An 18,091-nucleotide genomic window follows, 5' to 3' on the forward strand; every position below is an offset into this window, starting at 1 on the left:
AAGTACTTGTTGACCCAATATCGGAATAATGTAACAGGCAGGGGCATTCTGATGCTGCCGTGTGTCTTCAATAAGACATTCAGGCTTTCAGACTAACCTTCCACAGTTAAGGTTTTAATGGCAATATACATGACATAATACATCAGTGGGTCTAGTCTGGGGGCCAAAATTATATATTCTAATATAATAAGATACATGTAGAAGCCAGTGAAGATTTGATGGCACCATGTTAATAATTACATTCCCATTTTGCCTTCACTGGCTCATTCAGACAAAGTGCCTCTCATTTTGCATCCGGCCAGCCCTTGGATGATGAGGTCATGCCGAAATACATCTCAAACTGCAAGCTGCAGCTGAAGTCAGAAGGATTGCCAAGTAACTGGCAATGGGTGGTTGTTTCCTCCGAACTCTACCAAGTTTCCTCCACTCCTAAACCTGACAAATGTCACATTAATAAAGTACAATGTGCAGGCTCAAAAATAGGCAATGGACATGCATGGAATCTGTAGATATTTCCTTGCTCTCACTATTTCTGGTACCTTTATAGTGACAATAAACAGGTGACACCAGACATGTGGGTATTTATGCAGTCTCTGATTTACATGTAGTCCACCAATAAAACTGACCATCCTCATATACATACGTAAGTCAAAATTTATTGAGCTGGCATTAAATAACTATCAAATAAATAAATAATGATCAAATTCCCGATATGAACAAGGTCATTCCTCAAAGTTCTACATACATATGCAGCTCTTCTGGCAACATGCAGAAAAAAACAATCAAAAATTTGATTTGCTTGATCTTTAATTACTCTTGAGAATTCAAGACCAGCTGATTCTGGCATCCTTCAGTCGTTTGATGGAAGGTCTGCCAGCTGCCAGCAACCTGTGGATGGGCATGGGTTTCGACCACGCTCTGTCGTTTTTCCTACCACGTTCCCACCAAAATGCTGCCAGAAGCAGTGAAATCTTCTTGAGTATGGCGTAATAAATAAATTAATCTTTCCTTCTTTATTCTGATATTTGCCGATTGCACTCGTGATCGTCAGATATAAGAAATAAAGCACCAACACTTTTCCTGACCAAACGCTCGGCTAACTGTCGTTTTCTCTCATTTACAACTAATTGCGTGTTGTCCTAGCTGCACACGCCTCGGTGTAGTATGTGGGGGTCTCTCGGGGAATGGGAGCTAGTGGTCGGTCGGACATATTACAATTACTGCTACGGATACCCTGTTTTACACCTGCTGGATATTCTGCAAAGGTGGGGAAAGAGATCAGATTCTATGTCTTCAGAATGAACGCCTTGACTTATCTCTGCTGAAGTATTCTGGTTTTCCAAACTTGACGTGACCGAGGGTAACCCTGGGGAATCCCTTCTGTCGGCCTCGTTTTCGAGGTCAATGACGTCATATCAGTCGGGCTCGTGTGAGATAAATATGGCGGAGGTGGAAATAGGTTTGTGTAACTGTTAGGAAGGTTCGGGAAGTTTGTTTTAAATTTAATTTTTTAAGTTAAAGACAACACATTATGTCATATCAGAGGACTTTGCACCTATTTGCTGTATTCAGGAATCAGAGTCTTTCTTATACCTAATTATATCAGCGATAGGTAAAAAGAGATTTGACAGCGATCAAGTAGAGGTGCGAATCACTTCCTCGATTAGTCGAGTTCCACACGACGGATAAGCACAGCCAAAACAACAAAAGCAGACTGACAGAGAAGCAAGACTAAACTGTTAGCACTGCCGGCGGTGTTGACATCTTGAACACGGCGTATAAGTGACAGTTGTGGCTTGAACAGTGTGAGTTAGAACTGAATTTGCAGTTTTGACGTTTTTCCAAGATGATTTTTTTCTGACAAGACAAACCTCGGTGTTCTTGGCAAACAAGCACTTCCGATAAAAGCATTAGGACAATACTGCTGTATATATGGAGACGATGTTGCAATGACGCAACTGTCGGAAGGGAAGTGAAATAAAAGAAAACCAAAGATCCTGTTCATGTATATACAGATGAAGGTTGTCCTGCCCAGTAGGTAGTCAAGAGGATGCATTCCATGTGATGACAGCATGGTTCAAGTGAAATGTAAGATGGTGTTTCAGATGCATTACAAATGTACTGTAGCTATATTATGTTCGAGACTGTGGACAGCAAGGCATTTGTCATTTTACTTGTGCTGACACAGTGGGTGAAAGGTTACGGCTGAAGCGGGTTGGCATAAATGTTAGTTTATGCTTGTTCCATGGCGGTGCTCAATCATGCATATCCCAGAAGTTGGGAGACTATCATAGCGGTTCATAAATGGTAGTAGGTGCCTCCGTGGCTGAGGTGGTTAGCACACCAGTGCAGTGTAATGACGCAGGAGCCTCCCACCAATGCGGTCGCTGTGAGTCCAGCTCATGCTGGCCTTCTCTCCAGAAATATGAGGGAAGGTCTGCCACCCATCTGAGGACAGCCCTGCCTGGTTTCCTCCCACCATAATGCTGGCCGCCGTCATATAAGTGAAATATTCTTGAGTACGGCATAACACACCAATCCAATAAATAAATAAATATAAATGGTACTTGCCTTTTGTGATCAAAATAAACTATTCATACATATTTATATTGTCACAAAAATTCTCAAGCAACTTTAATGACAAAAAGTATGTTAAGAAATGAAAATGGCATGTCCATTTTTGGACTGAAAACAAGCTGGATTTGCCCAATTCACATAATGTCGTGTGTGTTTTGAATTGCTAAGCTATTCCACCAACTTGGTGTAAATGCTTAAGAACTCAGAACTAACTTGAAATAAAGCATAATTTGTCTGCATAAATAACAGGGAAGTTAATACAAAAAAGTAAACTATGCTTCATTGTGACATAACCAAAAAAAAAAGGCAACAAGAAAAAAAGGAGGAAAAAAAATTAGCCTTGTTGATGCTGCACGGTCAGCAAAGGTTTTCTGTTCATTCACAGTTCTGTGGTGTAGCATACTTTAGTGTTTATTTAAGGATGAAATATCAGCATTTCCTTCACTGATAAAAGTGAAATTTTACTGTTAGATTTCACTTTTGTTATTACATTTTGATATTTCACAACCGGACACCCTGACATCTAAAAAGAAATATTTTGTTTTATGATGTTTCAATCCGAACTCAGCAGCATGACGTCATAAAACAAGTTTGATCAACTTTTATCATCATTAACGTCATAAAACAAGTTTGATCAACTTTTATCATCATTATGTGGATGTTAGATTATGTTTTCAAAGTGTTCTTAATGCTTGGGTTAAATTTGTTACAAATATCAGCTTCTATTGAAAGATTGATCCAGTTCAGCCTTTTAGTCTTATAAAGTAGGATACATGTACCTGTGGTCTACTTGTATTGAATTGTATTATTATTGAATCATATTAAATTACCAGGATCATATCTGGAAAAAAATTGAAAGTTCTTATCTCAAACTTTAAAGGTGATATCGTGGCCATAGATAAACAAATTTGATAAAATGTTACTCAAAATGATGCTTTCTGAAAAGCTTTTAAATCTGTATAGGAGTGGAATTTGTATGAAGAGTCCTCTTTTTTATTGGTTAACCGTCATATTTTTATTTCAATTTACATGTTGGTTTTAATACAGTTTGGTCAGTTTTGGTAACCAACAGCTTGGGAACAAAAACGTTTTTCAGAAATAAGATCAAAAATGACTCTTGATGTAGCCCTGATTATATTGAGGTACATGCATATACATCTCATGTTACTGACAGCAAATCCCTAATTAACTATTTGAAGCATGTTCGCTAGGATCAGCATAGTTGAAATAATCTCTGTCATCCAATGAAATGTTTGGGTATTCCTTGAAAAGTCTGCAATGGATTCCTGTGTATACCTGAATTTAGTACTTTCACATAAGTAAAGGTACATGTCATTTTAGTAAGCAGTGCTGTAGGAGGAGGCCCGGGCGAGTTTTAAATTATGACAATTTAGAATGTTTGATGTTTATTTGTAACAGATTACACCCTAATCTTGGTTGTGGTGGTTACCCTTCAAGGATGCCAGACCAGGAATATCAGGGACATAGGTAAGTTGATCTGTTTTGACTCATCTCCAATTTTGTCCACCCATACTAAAACCTGACCAAAAGTTCTTCCAATAAATGTTACGAATGCTGTTGTCATGTGTGAAGACTTAAGAAAGACATCTAATACAATGTAATATACTGCTTCCTGTACTGTGAATATTCTTGACATACTTGTACATGTAGTTATAATACATTACAAGAATTTTTACAAGGGGTCTCTGTGGCCCAGGAGGTTAGCACACCAGCACGGCGCAGTGACCCAGGAGTCTCTCACCAATGTGGTCACTGGGAGTTCAAGTCCACTGCATGCTCGCTTCCTCTCTTACTGTAAGTGGGAAGGTCTGACAGCAACCTGTGGATGGTCGTGGGTTTTCCCCGGGCTCTGCCTGGTTTCCTCCTACCATAATGCTGGCCGCTGTTGTATAAGTGAAGTATACTTGAGTACAGCAAAAGAAAAAAAAAAAACCATCAAATAAGTAGATAAATTGATGAAACTGCAGTCTTTAGTGGCATATGTTTTTATCTATTTCTGCAGCTAACCAGCCGAAATGCGAATTTGTGAGACCTCCACGCACAGAACATGCTGGCACCATTCTAAGCCCGGACTACCCTCTGTCCTACCCCAATGGGATCTGCAAGAGCTGGCAAATACGTGGGGAGCGTAAACAAGTTATAACTATACAGTATGTCATTGCATAAGTTTCACTTTCACTTTAACAAAGACACAAGTAATAAAATAGCCTTTCGCAGTGTGTGTGTTAGAATCAAACATCGCAGTTTGTCGCATTATCAAACATCATTAGCCTAACAAAAACAGGATAACTGTGACATATTCATAGAATTCGGCAAATCACACCCAGTGAACACAGTTTATGTGTCTGTCCTGTTTTCATTTGACTAATCAAACTCAACAAATCAAGCTGCGTGAAGATTGCTTAAGTTTTGTATTTGACGTTGGTGTTGATGTATGGTTTCAAAGATTTAAAAACCTATAGCGTTGATGAGACTGTTCAAGATGTGTTCTTATCCTATACTCTCTCTCTGTCAACTATGGCTGTATGTCAGGAAATCAGCATGGAACTATTTTCAGCAAAGTTCAGAGATTTTCTCCACTGTCTCCTTCACTAGTAAATCTGACCTCTATACTACAAAATAACATGTTATTCAGGAGTATAAAGTAGGACAAGTATTAATAAATAATTAAACCCATTGACTGTGATATTAAACATTTTTGATCCCAGAAAACTTGACAACAATATCATTATGAGTGAAAAATTCCTAGGTCTAGTATTATGTAAACCAGTCAAAGAAGTAGGCAGGTGTGTATCTTGAATAGCCTGTTATCTAGAATGGTTATCCCCTTTGCTCAGCTTCCAGACTCTACAGATAGCTGTGAGCGACGGGGGCGATTGTGAGGAGGACTTCCTGGAGATTGGCCCTCAGCCGGAGGTCAAGATCTGTGGGAACCATTCCAGCCCTTATATCTCACAGCTCGGCCATGTCTGGATTAGATTTCGGTCTGATTACCGACGGTCGGCCCGAGGCTTTGAACTGCTTTATGTCATGGGTATGTACAAAGTGAACTGTGACATTTGTTCTCTTTTTCTTCAGACTTTTTGCCCCTTCACCTGATATTTTTTAAGCATATTTTGAGGGCATTTCTCTGTCTAAGCTGAAAAAATTATGTGTTCCAAGCCTGATGCTGGCTTAGCAACCAAACTGAATATTATAGGTACATGTACAATCGAAAAGATTAAGGTGAACATCATTGCCTACAAAATTGCGTTTAAACTTGCTTAAAGGTTGAAGAAAATAGGATTCATCAATACCCTACCTCAGAAGAGTTAAAAACAATATATTACAATAAGTGATAAGTTATTATCCTGTGCGCTTTCTTTAGTGTCTGTCATTATATAACATTCGTCATGAAGCAGATAGTATTATTAAAAGTGATGTGAAACAATCTAACAAACAAACCAGTCCAGTCTCTGTTATGCACCACAAATTATCCAGACCAAGGCTTAATTCCAGGATTTACTCTAAAAGGTGGAGAAAACTCAGAAATGACAAATTTCAGATGAAAGAGTGCAAAAAGTTATCCCGAGTTGTGGTCTTCAATATTTTTTCCAATTTTTCCTTTAGGAGAAAAAGACGCTTGAAAATAATTCATGTATGGTGGGTATTTGGGATCACCTTTTGTTATTTTTAGTCTTTGTTTAATAATGTCATAAATGAGGATGTAGCACAGGTTACAATAATAATTTAAAAAATTTTTGCACTAGAATTTGTTCTTTTCAGCTAGTAAATGTATTATACCTCAATTTGGATCATATTTATATTTTTAGTATGTTCATAAATATTATCATAGTTTAGGTTAAATGCATATGTTTCGATATAAACAACAAATTTACATTCAAATAAATTTATTAGACAAGCATCACATTCTTATTTAGAACATTATTATGCAACAACAATAAATACCAAAAGTTGGTCCCAAATACCCACCATACAAAAATATTTTCAAATACCCTTTTCTCTTGAAAAAAAAAAGAAATCCAAAAAAATATTAAAGATCATATTTGCAAGTAAGTATTGATGCTCTTTCATCTGATTTTGGCATCATTCTTATGTTGTCTTCTCCTTTAATAAGACCTTCAGGTAGAGGCTTCACTCTTTGTGTTCATGTAATTGGTTCCATGGCTGACGGAATTAGCACACCAGCGTGACGCAGTGACCCGAGAGCCTTCCACCAATGTGGTCGCTGTGAGTTCAATAAGTAATGATTGTATGTATATATAACAATCTGTTGGCTCCCTTCCAGGACCACTACATGTAGGAACATGCCAAGAGGGAGAGTTTAGATGTAATAATGGTCAGTGTATTCTTCAAGACTGGCAGTGTGATGGCCAGTTTCATTGTCTTGACCATTCTGATGAACAGAACTGCCAGCATGGTAAGTTTTCAGAACATAATTCATGTTTTTTTTTCTCAGCCAATGAGAGAGCTGCAGAATATGTGTGTTTGTTTGTAACTTCTTCGCTTGGAGTTCAGCAATAAGGGGATAGTGCAACGACTGGTTGACCCGTATCAGTGCAATGGCTCGGGTGGAGCGGCGTACTTGCCTTCGGTAAGTCCTCTCAGTGAAGCAGCATTAGATAAAGGAGTGATGGAAATCCATCCTGCAACAAGGAGGCATATTACATGTACTCTAAGGCCTCCTTTGTTGTCATAAGACAAAAAAAATGTTAAGTACAACATTAAACTCCAAGCACTCACTCACTTACTCCATTAAACTGTAGGTGATTTAGTGTACCTGTAAGTGGCTAAAGCGTGTATTTTATCTGTATAGAGTTGAGCATGTTAGAACAAGCAGTCAAGCAAAGTATTTCAGGAAAGAACTGAGAATGTTGCCCATTGAAGTGCTCTTTACCCACAGAATGTTGCCCGTTGATGTGTTCTTTACCCTCAGAATGTTGCCCATTGAAGTGCTCTTTACCCACAGAATGTTGCCCGTTGATGTGTTCTTTACCCTCAGAATGTTGCCCATTGAAGTGCTCTTTACCCACAGAATGTTGCCTGTTGATGTGTTTTTTACCCTCAGAATGTTGCCCATTGAAGTGCTCTTTACCAACAGAATGTTGCCCGTTGATGTGTTCTTTACCCTCAGAATGTTGCCCAGTGAAGTGCTCTTTACCCACAGAATGTTGCCTGTTGATGTGTTCTTTACCCTCAGAATGTTGCCCATTGAAGTGCTCTTTACCCACAGAATGTTGCCTGTTGATGTGTTCTTTACCCTCAGAATGTTGCCCATTGAAGTGCTCTTTACCCACAGAATGTTGCCTGTTGATGTGTTCTTTACCCTCAGAATGTTGCCCATTTGAAGTGCTCTTTACCAATAAAATGTTGCCCGTTGATGTGTTCTTTACCCTTAGAATGTTGCCCAGTGAAGTGCTCTTCACCCACAGAATGTTGCCCATTGAAGAATTCTTTACACGTGGAATGTTGCCCATTGAAGTGTTTTTACCCAAAGAGTATTGCTCATTGAAGTGTTCTTTACACATGGAATATTGTCCAGTGAAGTGTTCTTTATACTCAGAATGTTGCCCATTGAAGTGTTCTTTACCCACAACATGTTGCCCATTTAAGTGTTCTTTACTCACAGACTGTTGCTCATTGAAGCGTTCTTTACACATGGAATGTTGCCCATTGGAGTGTTCTTTACAAATGGAATATTGCCCCAATGTCTGTGAATAGGGTGACAGCATGACAACTATTTCTCAACAACTTGCGTTCTATTTTCAGTTAACCACCGTTCAACAACAACTAGCATATCCAACCAGTGTGAGAGTACACAGATCAACTGTATCTCCACACAGACGAATGAGCTGGTCTGCGTTAACAAGGAGAAGATGTGTAATGGATTTGCAGACTGTTTGTACGGAGAAGACGAAAATTCACCCATTTGCTTTGGTAAATACTCCATATACTAAAGCAACTGAAGTTAATGCTCCATATAATATAGCAAATAAAGTAAATATTCCATTTAGCAAAGCAACTGAAGTTAATGCTCCATATAATATAGCAGATAAATTTAATACTTTATGTAATAAAGCAACTGAAGGTATTACTCCATATAATAAAGCAACTGAAGGTATTACTCCATATAATAAAGCAACTGACCTGACTGAATGAAATACTCCATACAATAAAGCAACTGACCTGACTGAATGAAATACTCCATATAATAAAGCAACTGACCTGACTGAATGAAATACTCCATATAATAAAGCAACTGAAGTTACAGGTCACTGATCTCGGCCATATTTCTCTATCAACAATTTGACATGCTTTCGGTCTGGGGTAAAACAACAATAAAAGAAATATCTGGTGGTATAAGTATGGTATTTCTAAAGAATTAATGTCACCTTTTTTGAGCAAATAGAATGCAGAAATTTGTGACAGCCATTTTAGCAATAATTCTTCTTCTTTTTAACCTTTCGGCCAAAATTGGCCTGGGTGTATTGTTGTAGTGGTCAGTGTCTTTTTGTGTGTCCATTTCTTCAAGGTCATGTGTCATGTAAGCCACATGTATATTTTCTAACAGGCTTTTTAGTACGATGTCTTTTGAAGTCTGAAAGCAGTTTTCATTAAACTTATACCACTTGTGCACCAACTTGTACATGAAGCCATATAGAAGAAGATTTTTGATTTTCATTGACCTGGACTTCTTATTTCAAGGCTGTCATAGAGGTAATCTGAGTGTGAAATCTGGTTGTATTTTTTTCTGCATGTATTCTGGTTATTGTTATGTCATGCTTGTGTCTTTCTTATCAGGTCGGTGTCACCACACTTTGGAGGAACGCAGCGGATCATTCCACTCTCCAAAGTATCCAAGCTTTTACCCCAATAACGTAGACTGTACCTGGACCATTCATATACCAGATGGAACAATCCAGCTTCATATTGTGGACTTCAAACTGGAAGATGGAATAGGGACCGATTTTCTGGAGATCTACGACGGAAAAAACGAGGACAACAGTAATATTTTGGGACGGTATTACGGCAAGCACAGACCACCGCATGTTATCAATGCCAAAAGCAATTGGATGATTCTGCGTTTTCACTCAAACCACCAGTTCAGGGAAAAAGGGTTCAATATAACTTACCAGAAGAAGGGTGAGTTATAACGTACATACTTTCACATCTGGCTGTGATGCAACCATAGACAGGAGAGAATGCCTGGTTGTTGTGTTATTCAGATAGTAAAATTTTGCTGTTATAAAGTTGATCTCACTCATGTGGGTTGAGTAAATTAACTCCTACATGTTGTTTAGCACATGTTAAAGGATATTAAGGGTTTAGTGTCCAGATTTAGCTACTTGTCCTAAGTATAAAGATTATAACCTGTTTAATAGGATGTTACCAGGAGGGCCTCTGAGAAACATAATTGTGGCTTTCCGCGAAAAACAAAAAATTTACTACACTAACCGATCTCCAGCCAGCCCCCGGTAAAGCTCAGTGGGTGAAGTCATAGATGTCCAACCCATGTGTAGCTGGCCTATATAACCTGGGAATTCATATCAAAACTGTTTCATTTTCAAGATGGATTCTAACTACATAGAAGCAAATATACTACCGTATCAATTTGAACCCACAGTGCACAACAGTTGAAGTTCTGATTTATGATACAGACATCTATGGTCAGACTCTAGATTCTGAGCTTTTCAACGTTGAATCTTTTGCCCAGGCATTTCCAACAGCACTGGCAGTACAGACTATTAAGCTATCCTTTATCCGTGTTATACTGTAGGTCTACATTTCTTGTGTATATCAGATTTAATATTTACTATTCTTTCCTTCTGTCTGCTTCACAGTAAATATCATTCTATTCCCAGAGTTGATTGACTTCAAAAATGGGTTTGTGGGAATTGATTTTCGTGCATTTAATCAAAGCAATACTGAAAAATTGTTATAGGTGTTTAGTTTTCCTAGTTATATTATGGCCGGAATTACTCAAGCACGTCAACCAGGTATTATGAAGGGTAGCTTTAATCCTCTTGGTGTCCTGTGGTGTCGCTAATCCTCTTAATCTGGATCAGAGATTAAAACAATGAGGAATGGGTTAGCACTATGTAAGTGCTTTATCCACATACACTGAGCAGCATTCAGAGAGATGGGGCATCACCTGTTTTTGCACCTTTGATGAGTAATTTAGTCAACAATCAGTATTTCAACTTTCAGTCATTAATTCTTGACTAACACAGTCAAGCAACACAATTAGTTTTGGATTGTTTTCAGTTTTAATAGTCCTCTGTAGCTGGTTAGAAACTGCTAGCATTGCCATAACTGTCAAACAGCCATTGCATTGTTGTACACAGTTCACAATTTATTAAGAAGTTCACTCATTGGTCCACAAGAGAGACGCATCCATTGGGATAGTGTGTAGTGACATTCAGTGAAAACCATCGTGTGGTTGTATCTGCTCTTCTTTCACTTTACCGGCATTCTGAAGATTGATCAAGCTAATGACGAATAAACTTCTGCTTTGTTTTACACCCACCAAGCCCTGTCACCAGAGTTTACATACATACATACTATAAGGTACCTCTAATGTCAAAAGAGCCCCACATATTCCATGGAGCTAATGTTTAAATAAGTTGCTGGGTGGAGTATTTAAGCTGCTTGCCTTTCAATCACTAGGACACACAGGGTGCTAGTTCATACCCAGCCTTTGATGGAAAATTTGTAGGTGCTGCGGATGTCATTGTTTGTGGGGCCTTGGTGACAGTAAGCTTTAACTTAACATGGGAGAGATTGGAAAATTGGAGAAAATTGGAAATGAGACGGGTTGATTTCCAATTCTGGCTAAATCTATTATGATACTTGTGTGACAGTTTGCACAGTCTAACATTTATTGAAGAGTACTCACTTGTTCTCCATCAATATGGCATACATATCTGTATAAAATTACACATGGAAAAATTTACCTGGGACACTGTGGTTCCTTCACCCTTAAAGCTGACCAGCTTGTAAGTGAAAAATAATTTGATTATGGCGTTAAACGTTAATCAAATAAATAACTAAATAAATTGTTGGGAGATGTGTAATATACCTTGGTGGTGAATCTCTGTTAAATGTTCACAGGGGAGTGCCTTGCTGACCAGATTTCCTGTGGGCTATCAGAAGATGACTGCTACCACCACTCACAGCGTTGTGACGGCAAATGGGACTGTAAATGGAGGGGCGGAGACGAAAGAGGCTGTGGTGGGTTAACACTTTTAAGTTCTCCATATCAGTGTGGTGACAAGATTTGTTCCTAAAATGCTGTTTGGATAGATCTATCCAAACAGCATTTTAGGAACAAATCTTGTCTTGTCATAAAAGACATCTATGTCTTTTTCAACGCCTTTTTCAATGGACCTGTTGCCATTGTTCGGCATCAGTCTTGTCCAAAATTTTGTCTTGAAAGATTTTTTTTTTTGAACCCTTAGATCACATGTATGCTCATACGTTGGGAAGAAACCTATTCATTATGGAGTACCTTGGTCTGTTTTTTTCAGGTCGTTGGGGTCGTTTTGGTCATATTTTGGGACAATGTCATGAGCACGATTTCTCTTTGAACATTGAACCATTTTCATCAGTCTTGTAGCATGCACCCAGTCGTGTAGATAAAGCCTGTCACTTTTCATTGACCTTGACCTACGTTTTAAAGGTTGTTCCTTTGCATGTATTTGAGATGTATGAGTATTTAGTGCATTGCATGGTAAATTTTTTACTGTTTTTCAACCATCAACAATAATGTAGGTAAGTTTGTTGACTGTTGTTACTGAGATAAAAACATCCTTGGGCCTTGCTGTAGGTACATGCCACCTGTCTAGCAGTCCATACCCTTGTGGAGGGGACACTGCCCATTGTTACAAAGAGGAGGAGAGGTGTACCGGTCAAAGCCAATGCATCAACAATGCTGATCAGATAGGCTGCCGTAAGTGACTCTTCTGAGCTAGTATATATGGAGACTTACTGAGCTGATTTGCACGCTATCAGACCATACGTAAAAATGTGTTTGTCAAGTTTAATGAGCAGTGATTCAACTTCTGCTTGATTCCAAATGCCCTCCTGTTGACAGTGATATAGATCCAGTGTCCACATCTATTGTATACTTTACACACACATTAATGCAAAAACATGCAGCTTTTTTTATTCACATTTTTGCTTTTACCCATAGATCACTAGAAGTGTGGTTGTATAAGCTGGAGTCTGTTCTTCCCTCAGTTTCCTTGTCATCTTTTGAACACTGTTAGCCAGGTTTACCAAAATTGAACCCCATGTACGGTTAGGAATTTGGAGGAACAGTTTCCATTTTCTGTTACCTGGTTAAATTTTTTAAAAGATCATTATGTATTTTGTAACACTTTTGTAAACTTTTCAGATATGTCCTGAACGACATGAGTTTATGTAAGCAATGTTCATCAAGCAGGAAACATCAGCATCTAAAATTGTTTCACCTTTTATTTTTCATTGGCCTTCACCCATTTTCTCAAGGTAGGCCCTGTGCCTTAAATGTGTAGGCCTATTTTCTGTCTGGTTTCAGTTCCTGAGCAGTGTGGTGCACATAATGGCACATTTCTGTGCAAGAATTCTCGTTGTATCTATGACAACTGGCGGTGTGACCAGACAGATGATTGTGGAGATAGTAGCGATGAAGATAACTGCTCGAGTAAGTAGACGTCAGGGAAACTGACTGTAGCAGTAGTTGCGCACATTTGTACGGTTGTGGAAAATGATGTAAAGAGCTGTATTCAGCAGCATACGTTCACTTTACTTCTGAGTGAGCGAGTGAGTGCTTGGGGTTTAACATCGTGCTCACCAATTTTTCAGTCATAGGACGGATTTCCACCGCTCTTTTATCTAGTGGCACGTAAGCCGCCCCGCCCGAGCCATTATACTGATACGGGTCAACCAGTCGTTGCACTATCCCCTTGATTTTACTTCTGAGATAGCTATTTAAATTAAAGCTGTTATCCAACAGCATTACCGGGGTCCACGCCACTAATCTTGTACCACTTCTGGTAGACTGGTGTTTATAAAGTTCATGATAATGAAAAAAATGTGAAAAAAAGGGAAAGGATTGTACTGGATTTGAACCCCCTAGACTTCCGGGCATCATTTACAATGGACCAAGTACTGAAGACTAGCATAGAGATTAGCCAGCTTTGATCTTTGGCTGATAGCCCAAGACAACAGGGAGAAAGAACACATTGTTGCAGGACTAATGCCCATTCCCACAATAAACTGCAGTCAATGGTTTCATGCAGTCTAGCACAAAGCTCTCGTGTTATTTACATAGGACAGTTTTGTCAAATTTTTGCTGTTGTTTTGGTCATAACATAAAAACGACACAAAGCAGAAAAAGAATTCTTGCAGATGTGTAATCGTGATGTCAAGGGGCACCAGATAGTGTGAGTGTTTTATGACTTTAAGCAGTTTTAAAAATTGACCTACTTTTGAGCCGTGGTCATTGGTCAGTTTTGGCCTTATTTGCGTACCGAACTAAAAGCTTTTTACAGTCTGGGTAGGGCGATCCACCTTTAAACTGAAAACGAAACGTTTATCTTGATAGGTTCAGCCGTTTTGGAGAAGAAGATTTTTTTTAGCTTATCAATGAAATTCAAAATGGCTGCTAAATCACTTGACTGGTAAAACAGCACAAATCATCAAAAGCTGCTTCATATGTTCCTACATAGGACTGTAAAGTCTGGTTTTTTTTACCTTGCATAGTTTTCGAGATATTGCAGTTTTTTCAGTTGACTAAGAATAATAATATTAATCGGAAGGATTTCAAGAGGTGTCCCGCTAGGAAATAAAGTGGACCCCTAATGATGAGCCCAGCCATGAACAGGGAATTTGTAGATTCCCACATTGTCACTTCTTGTGGGGTCTTAGTGACAATAAATAGCCAACGATGGCCATTTACAGAGTATAACATTCATTGAAGACCACTGGTTCTTCACCAATATGGTGTGCATATCTGTACGTCACATGTGGGAAAGTTCATTGGTAACTCTGCCAAAGGCTAGTGGTTTACCCCAACCCTCCAGTTTCTTTCAGGTATTATTCTTGAGTATTCCTTTAAGAAACAATTTAAATAAATAAATATTTAGGAGGGTAGTTTTTTATATTGAATTGAAAATTATAAAAAGATATATGCTGTAATGTTCAAGTGATGCCCATTTTTGTTTAAACATCTCTGTTCTGTTTTGGATCTTTGTAAAACTGTTTGTCATAAACAAAATGATCAGGAAATTAAAATGCTTTGGGCTTTCACCTGTACAACAGTTCTGTAAAACATGGCCTCACGTGTGACTTTGTTTTGCCAGCAGTATCCAGACGAGTCATCATCGCAGCAGTGATGGGATCCCTAATCTGTGCCTTACTCCTTGTTGTGGCTTTGGGCTGCACCTGCAAACTCTATGCTCTCAGGCTGCATGAACACTATGGCTCACACCATGAGACCCCCATGTCTCGCGTCCAGGCCGAGTTTAACAGACGACCTGCCCCACCTACTTACAGTGAGGCAATGGCAACGTCGCAGCCCTACAACAACTCTGACCAAGTGTCCCGGTCGACTCAGCAGATGAGGCGGTCCAGGGGTAGACGAGGATCTCGCTCGGGTAGGCCCCCGAGACCCCCACCTCCACGGGGTCCATCCAGACAGAACAGTCAGTCTGTCGTCAGCTCTGTGGATGCGACCTCTGACAGGGGAGCTAACTCCTCCAGAGAGACAGGTGCTGCTGGCCAATCCCACAATGCGTCAGCCCGTGATTCTCAGCCTACTGCAGACAGGAGCTCAAGGAATAATAGAGCTGCCGGCCATGGCCCGTCCCAGTCTGTCAACAGTACCAATGCTGCGGCAGACCTCGGTAGAAACAATTCTACAACTTGCCTCATTCCTCCATCCACCACCAGTGACTCTGAGTGTGACAGCGATCCCGATTCCACGGAGATCAGCATGTCTCATGCCTCGGGCGTGACTGTGCAGTTCCGAAGAGGGTATGACAGCCGTGTTAAGTCTGCGAATGGAGACAGCGTCTTTCAAAATGCTCCCAGTACTGGTCCTTTGCACAGTGCGACACAGACAGATTCTGTCAGCGCAGACACTGTCAGCGCCTCCTGTGATACAGACAGCGCCTTGTTGTCGCTTGACGAGCCCACAGAGAAAGAGGAGAATGTGACAGACGTGCCATCCCAACCTCTCACCAATCGTGTTGGCTGTAACATCACACTGACGTCAGAGGAAACCAGAAGAAACAACAACAACAACAGTTTGAACAATTCTGAGGAGTCTTTGAATTCAGCGGGTTCTGATGTGAGGCTGATTCTATAACAGAGTGATAGGAAGAGTGGTTATTGTTCAACTTTTCCTGCTTGAAGTAATTCAGGCCTGAGCTGTTCATTCCTGCCTTTTATGGGCAAACTGGTAGGGCAGGTAGGTAGGGCATGTTACAAGTGAACAGTGGACCAGAACCACCATTAACATGTTAAAATGTTCCCCATGTGAAACGACTGATGATCGTTATGATTCGATTGTGAAAGGTGTTAAAAAAGCTACTTGTGTGATGTGACAACACACGTTTTTGTACAAGTAAATACATATTATATATATATGTGTGTATATATATCCACACATTGTGCTTGTTACATATGAAGTGTCATCATGTATCATAGTGCTGTCAGGTTGCTGTGTTTTGTGAGATGAGGTCAGTGCTATACTCCCCAAGTATGACCTTGTGTAAATGATACAGTTAATGAATCGTCAGTTGTTTAGTTTTTAGTTGTTATTCTTTTTTTTTTTTCTTCTCTTTTTAATCTGTTGTCCAAGGAAGACTGTAATTCTTCAACCTTTTTGCGTGTTTGCAAGGTGTTTATTCAAGCATATTCTTATGGCATGATTCTGTGTAGACTGATAAAATGATACTTTTTGTGAAGCACTGAAATTGGCCAACACACACTTGTCTCCGGAATCAAATTAAAGATGTGCATAAATTGCACCGACAGTTGCTCTTTCATACGCAATATTGCCGATGTGGCGTTAAGCCATAGTCGTTCATTCATTCATTCATTCATTCACATGCAAAAAGGTTGGAGTAATGCTGATACTTTCTTTCTTTAAACTACGTGGCATGTGTGCCAAAGATCTGTTTTGCATATATGTAAGAGTGAGAAGTATATAAGGGAGGAAATAATTATCACACTTGTATAATATATAGGGACATGCACGTGGTATTAATCGGCAATAACACATCCATCTGTATGCACTGTACTCCGTTATGGGTTTAGAAGTGTTCGTCTACTTTCCCAGTTTGATTACATGAGAAATGACATTTTGCTGAGTCAGCAAAATAAGCACCATTGGAGTGTGTAGTGTTTAAACTTTTATGTGAGCATTGATGAGCCTTGTCATGCTTGTTGTTAATGTTATTTTGACTACGCAAATGTGTTTGACTTCGCTCTCCCATTGCTCCCACCCCCATAAAACAACTGCGGATGTCCTTTTTACACTTCTAATACAGACCTGTCTGTAGAGTGAGGTATATTTCTCATTGTGTAGAATCTTCTCAGTTAACTACATGTATCACTATACAACTTTTTAGAACTTTTTACATTTGGTCTATAATTGGCCTTTACAATTTTCACTTTATATATTCTTTGTTCAACATGATTTAATGAAATTTAAGAAATTAAAAAAGTTAAAATACAGTGTGACTTAATATGCTGTATATGTAGGTTGAGGTGGGAGAGTTTAATTGGATTATCAGGATTACGACTACATGTAAATATTAGCCTCTAACTGACCCATTCACCTACAACACCGCCCCCCACATTCAATCCGCTAACTCTCCCCACCCCCCATACACCTTGCCATTTGGTTTCAACAAGTCAAGGGAAACATGCCCTTGTATAATTAAGAATCAAATATGTACCCTTTGCCTGTTATTCAGGAGCAGAAACTGGTAATCTCAGCTAACAATGTTTACCCCAAAAATTAGCATATATTATTAAAATACAATGGTGTTATTTAAATATATCTAGCAAATACGCATATTTTCTGGTTCTGCATAAGTAACAATACATGTATGTGTTTATTCCACATTACCTTCACTTATGTTATTGCAACCAAAGTAAATGTAGAGGTCAATGTTTCTTAGTTACAAGTATGTAAGTTTGGCAGTATGCAATGGATGGATAAATTTCTCATTGATTCAAGTACTGTTGTAAGTTCATGCATGTTATTGAGGCTGGGCAATGAGTTTCTAATTACATGTTTCTATGCATCTAGTCCTGCAGAAGAGTCCTGATGTTTGGCACTCCTAAAGATTTTATGATTACTGATGTGTAATTGAGCTACTCTGCCGCTGGCCTCTGTCTTGTAAGCGAAATATTCTTGATTACGACATAAAACACCAATCAGATAAATGAATAAATACTGTACCAGTAATCATGCACATGTATCTGATGTATTGGAACT

At 39.1% G+C, this 18,091-nt stretch overlaps 1 protein-coding gene across 2 annotated transcripts; it reads left to right on the plus strand.

The window, feature by feature from the left end:
* The first annotated feature begins 1,443 nt into the window (after window positions 1-1,443).
* LOC135475139 (low-density lipoprotein receptor-related protein 12-like) lies at window positions 1,444-16,008 on the plus strand. Of its 2 annotated transcripts, none has more exons than XM_064754904.1 (11): window positions 1,444-2,088; window positions 3,997-4,065; window positions 4,601-4,748; window positions 5,436-5,632; window positions 6,887-7,018; window positions 8,368-8,535; window positions 9,400-9,741; window positions 11,710-11,829; window positions 12,425-12,547; window positions 13,157-13,282; window positions 14,943-16,008. In XM_064754904.1, exons 1-11 carry the CDS (start codon window positions 2,073-2,075, stop codon window positions 15,947-15,949), a joined length of 2,448 nt encoding a protein of 815 aa, XP_064610974.1. In that variant the 5' UTR covers window positions 1,444-2,072; the 3' UTR covers window positions 15,950-16,008. The 2 variants fall into 2 exon arrangements, with proteins under 2 accessions (XP_064610974.1, XP_064610975.1); XM_064754905.1 differs by having other exon boundaries at window positions 14,946-16,008.
* The last annotated feature ends 2,083 nt before the right edge of the window (window positions 16,009-18,091 follow it).

The sequence above is a fragment of the Liolophura sinensis genome, chromosome 9, assembly GCF_032854445.1.
Source record: "Liolophura sinensis isolate JHLJ2023 chromosome 9, CUHK_Ljap_v2, whole genome shotgun sequence".
Classification (NCBI taxonomy): domain Eukaryota; kingdom Metazoa; phylum Mollusca; class Polyplacophora; order Chitonida; family Chitonidae; genus Liolophura; species Liolophura sinensis.